Source organism: Perca flavescens, chromosome 2 (genome assembly GCF_004354835.1).
Source record: "Perca flavescens isolate YP-PL-M2 chromosome 2, PFLA_1.0, whole genome shotgun sequence".
Lineage (NCBI taxonomy): Eukaryota > Metazoa > Chordata > Actinopteri > Perciformes > Percidae > Perca > Perca flavescens.
The window spans coordinates 31,388,334-31,392,904 of NC_041332.1; the positions used below are offsets into that span (position 1 = coordinate 31,388,334).

The window sequence follows — 4,571 nt, forward strand, 5'->3', positions numbered from 1 at the left end:
TCGTCATGTACTTGTTAGAAAAGGCAATATACAAAGCTGAGTCACCATTCCTTTAGACTTGCCTTATCATCCTTACCAGTAATAGGTGTTCTGATACCTCAACTGCAGCTCTCAATCACAAACAGCGTCAAATCTGGGAAATTACTTCTTTTGTATGTTTTGAGTCACAGCTTTGTCCACACACAGTGAGTGGGATGTTTGCATATGAACCCTTTATCAAACAGTGACCTGAGGGCCTAGTTCAGATAAATATCTCACAGAGTCAAGCAGCTCTTCATTCTCCACAGAAGGCAAGCCCACAACTGGTGGCCAACGCAACATGGCCTCGTCACTTCTCGCAACAGCAGGAGGACTTCTGTTACTTTTCTCCATCTCATCAGCAGTAAGTCACTGAATTTAGCTTTTTCACTGACACAGTTTTCTCGAGCACAAACATCTAAAACCTTTTGTCTTTTTTTTTTTACGCAGCAAATCCGAGGAGACAACATCGCAGCAAAATGCAACATGAATGACGGCTTTGTAAGTTACAAATAATAATAATAATAGCTTGTGCTGTGTAGATTTGATGTATGCACACATATATGGATTGTGTATGTATATATAATATCATCAATGTTTTTGTACTTGGCCCATCTGTAATCAGGGACTGTACTGCCCTACAACATGTGGAGTGGCAGATTACATGCTGAGGTATATGCCAGGAGTGGACAAGGATTTAGACCATATGCAAGAGCAACTTGACATAATTGCTAATTTGACCAAGGAGGCCGATGAAACCGCTGTCTACATGAAAGATATGGCTGCTTCCGCTCAGAAGAGTTCCCAGCCAGGTAACACACTTCGTCTGGTGCCATCTTTATACAACTGCGTTTAAGTCCCCTTATTGTTATGCCTAGATCATTTCGTCTGTTACACTCATTTAAAATTCCTCTGTAAAGCACTTTGGTCAACACCTGTTTGTTTTTGTGCTTTTTAATTGTGTGTTGAGATCATTACTGACACAACCACAACCACGTTTTTGTTTCAGACTCATACTACAAAAAGTCATCAAGTATGCTGGATGACGTTGCTCGATTTGAAAAGACCATCGTCACACAGGAACAGCAAATTCTGTAAGTTACCATTAACACTGAAATTATACCATCTGACATGAAACCTTCATACCAAGTGGTGCAAAGTAACTATTCAAACAAGTTTCTTTATACTTCTATTTCACTCCATTACAGAGGTGAAATATTGTACCTTTTATAACAATTCAAAGCCTTTATTTGACCATTGAAATTACTAGATACTTAGCCGAATGTTTTTTTAACAAATGAACAGTTTAATGATGCATTGTTGTAGATTAAACACAGTATGTAAAATATAACAAATTGCTCAACCTCCTCCAATTTAAACGTGAAAATGCTTCTTACCCATTAAATAATAACTATAACTCGATTAAAATGTTAAAAATAACGCTCTTTCCGCGCCTTCAGGTCAATGCACTCCAACCCTCCTCGCCCACACTGTTAGGACTGAACACAGATCACGTGGCGATTTTCCGCCCACTCCTCTTTCCCCTGTAGGAACTCAGACTTAGTCCTGACATTTAAAAAAAAAAAAGAAACACTCATATTTAATTATGTTTAACATATTTTTCCAAGTTTGGTTCATGATTTGTTCGTTTTGCCTCTATGTCATATCTTCTTGTTCCTATCTATTGTGTAAAATATCTTTCTACAATTCATTTTTGCTTCCCTCTTTCCAGCGATCTTCAGAACTTAATTACATCCAACGAGAGGAGAATGTCGGACTTGAAACAACTCTCCATCCAGCTGCAGCAGAAATGCAGTGAACCCTGCAAAGACTCAGTTGAGATCCAACCCCTCACAGGAACAGGTAAGGGGGGGGGGAGCAAACCCTGAGGCCAATACCATTTCACAAGAGGTTTCTCTATCAGCTTAACCACCAGTGTCCTTGTTCAGTGTTTAGTTAGAGACTAAAATCAATATGTCAAGTAAACAGATGTATTCTAGATGTAGTTTGTTGTGACCTTATTTCAAATAAATTATTTCTAAATAATATATAACATATATCCAACAACAGGAAAAAAATGTGTCAAAATCAATTATTTTGTTCTTGTTTTTTATTAACAGCACCAGTCTGGAATAAATCACACAGACCTTTTATTAGGTTTTGTTTATTACATTTATTAATGTTGAACTGTCCGCCTTCTTCTTCTTCTTCTTCTTCTTCTTCTATTTCTTCTTCTTCTTCTTCTTCTTCTTCTTTCATCAGACTGCCAGGATGTTGCAAATAAAGGTGCCACCTCCAGTGGTCTTTATTATGTGAAGCCAGCGAAAGCCACTGAGCAGTTCCTGGTCTATTGTGAGATTGACAGCTTTGGACGCGGCTTCACAGTCATACAGAGGGTATATGCTTTATTTGAGAAGTTAAGGGAAATTGCTCTTTAATGTCTTCAAGCACAGGATAATTCATATGGATACGTACAACCCAGAGACAATTTGCCAAACTTTCTTGGCTAGATAAATTAGATGTGATGATACTGAGGCCTGCTATGTATGACATTGACCAATTAATACATTTGACAAGGAAAGGTTAACATACAATATGAGGAAAGTCCAAAAGACCATCCCCTGCCCCCAGACACTGATCACTTTTTCCTGTCCACAGAGGCGCGATGGCAGCGTGGACTTCCACAAGGACTGGATCCAGTACAAGGAGGGCTTTGGCTATCTCTCACCAGATGACACCACAGAGTTCTGGCTCGGTAACGAGAAGATGCATCTCCTGACGGCCACTGCAACCATCCCGCTTGTGCTGAGGATAGATCTTGTCGACTGGCAGGGCAACAAAAGGTATGTAGGCTACACTCACATGATAACAGATCATGTAAGAGGAGAGCAAAGGGTCTAGTTGACAAGGCAAACATGACCCTGGTGATGAGGTTTTCCTTTGAAGAAGACAAGTATGCCTCGGCAGAAGTGACCAAAAATTTAAATATTAATCCTCCACTCCTCCTTGTTGCCTCCTTTCTCCAGGTATGCCGACTACACCATGTTCAGAGTTGCACCAGAGGTCGACAAGTACCGTCTAACATACGGCTACTATTTTGGCGGTGATGCTGGAGACGCCTTCGATGGCTTTGACTTTGGTGATGATCCCAGTGACAAGTTCTACACGTCCCACAATGGCATGCAGTTCAGTACCTTCGACAAGGACAATGACAAGTATGACGGCAACTGTGCTGAGCAGGACGGCTCCGGCTGGTGGATGAACAGATGTCACGCTGCACATTTGAACGGCAAATACTACCAGGGTAAGACCGCGTGGCTGAAACCAGTGCCCAATCCTTTAATTGGTGTTCATTTTGAATGATCTGTTGAGCTGTTTAAGGTTCTGCAATTATGGTTTTAGTAACAAGTAGCCCTCACAGACACACAAAGAGACAAAACTGTTATCTAAGCATAACCTCTGACCTGTTTGTGTTCTCTTTGTCTAGGTGGCACGTACACAGAAAAGGACGCAGGTGAATTTGGCTATGACAACGGTATTATTTGGGTGACATGGCATGACCGCTGGTACTCCTTGAAGGAGACCACCATGAAGATCATTCCCCTCACCCGCATCACAGCAGGCGGTGGACAGCAGACTGGGGTGAAACAGTTGGCTGGCCTTTGATATGTCTACAAAGTACACTGATATGCCAATGCTCAGTTTAGGCTGCAGTTAAGCACTGAAACCGCCTTCAATGAAATATCATGCCTCCATGGAAAATGTCCTACTTAACCCTTGTCTTTTCCGTCGACCGTGAACTTGTTGTCCTTCTGGGTCAAAATTAATATTAACCTTTTTTGGCACTTTTTCCAACATTTTGTTGCTTTCTTTAAATTCATGGTCAATTAACCTAATTTGAATGGCATTATACTTAATTTTTGAGTTTAGAAAAAGCAGAAATTACGAATTATTTTGACTAATAGTTGCGATCTGAGGATGTTGAGTGGATCACATACTGGTGTATGTCAAAGTTCAGTCAGGATACTGTTTTTAAACCTTTTTTTTATATCAAATGCTAAGAAATTGAATAAAACACCCAAAATCCAATGGAAGTAATCATTCATTTTACCTGCGAAGAACATTGTTTGGGTTCCATACAACGTACATGCATGCATCCAAGTTATTTTTGGGCAATTTGGTTGTAAGAAACCCATATTTCTGATATAAAACACTTTGAAAACGGGTCAAATTTGACCCGGGGAAAACACAAGGGTTAATGATGTGTCTGGGTGTGATGCGTGCATCGTGTTTTGCTGATCACGACACAGCAGGACACTGATGTTCACATTTTCCTTCTCGTCTTCAGTGTTGTTTTCAGCACTAAATAAATGTCTTTTCTAAACCAAATATGGTCCTTACTTCATTGGACAGTCTTAGTTTGGACTCAGTTGCCACCAGCCTGGAGACACAAGGTACTGTAGTAAAGTCCTTATGATGAGCAGCTGTTCTGTAAAACAATGTGGAGGGGAGACAAAAGCACCTGGTAAAAAGAAAATGGCAAAACAAGATAA

At 40.4% G+C, this 4,571-nt stretch overlaps 1 protein-coding gene across 1 annotated transcript; it reads left to right on the top strand.

Moving 5' to 3' along the window:
- The first annotated feature begins 301 nt into the window (after window positions 1-301).
- On the top strand, window positions 302-4,190 carry fgg (fibrinogen gamma chain). Its single transcript, XM_028605323.1, has 9 exons — window positions 302-382; window positions 469-519; window positions 644-830; window positions 1,028-1,112; window positions 1,751-1,881; window positions 2,281-2,414; window positions 2,677-2,861; window positions 3,045-3,322; window positions 3,506-4,190. The coding sequence occupies exons 1-9, from the start codon at window positions 320-322 to the stop codon at window positions 3,682-3,684; spliced, it is 1,293 nt and encodes a 430-aa protein (XP_028461124.1). The 5' UTR covers window positions 302-319; the 3' UTR covers window positions 3,685-4,190.
- Window positions 4,191-4,571: the final 381 nt, after the last annotated feature.

Coding starts and splice junctions, on each gene's coding strand:
- fgg (XM_028605323.1), top strand. CDS start 320: ATGGCCTCGTCACTTCTCGCAACAGCAGGAGGACTTCTGTTACTTTTC. Junction 1,113..1,750: donor ACACAGGAACAGCAAATTCT/GTAAGTTACCAT, acceptor CCCTCTTTCCAG/CGATCTTCAGAACTTAATTA. Junction 1,882..2,280: donor CCAACCCCTCACAGGAACAG/GTAAGGGGGGGG, acceptor TTCTTTCATCAG/ACTGCCAGGATGTTGCAAAT.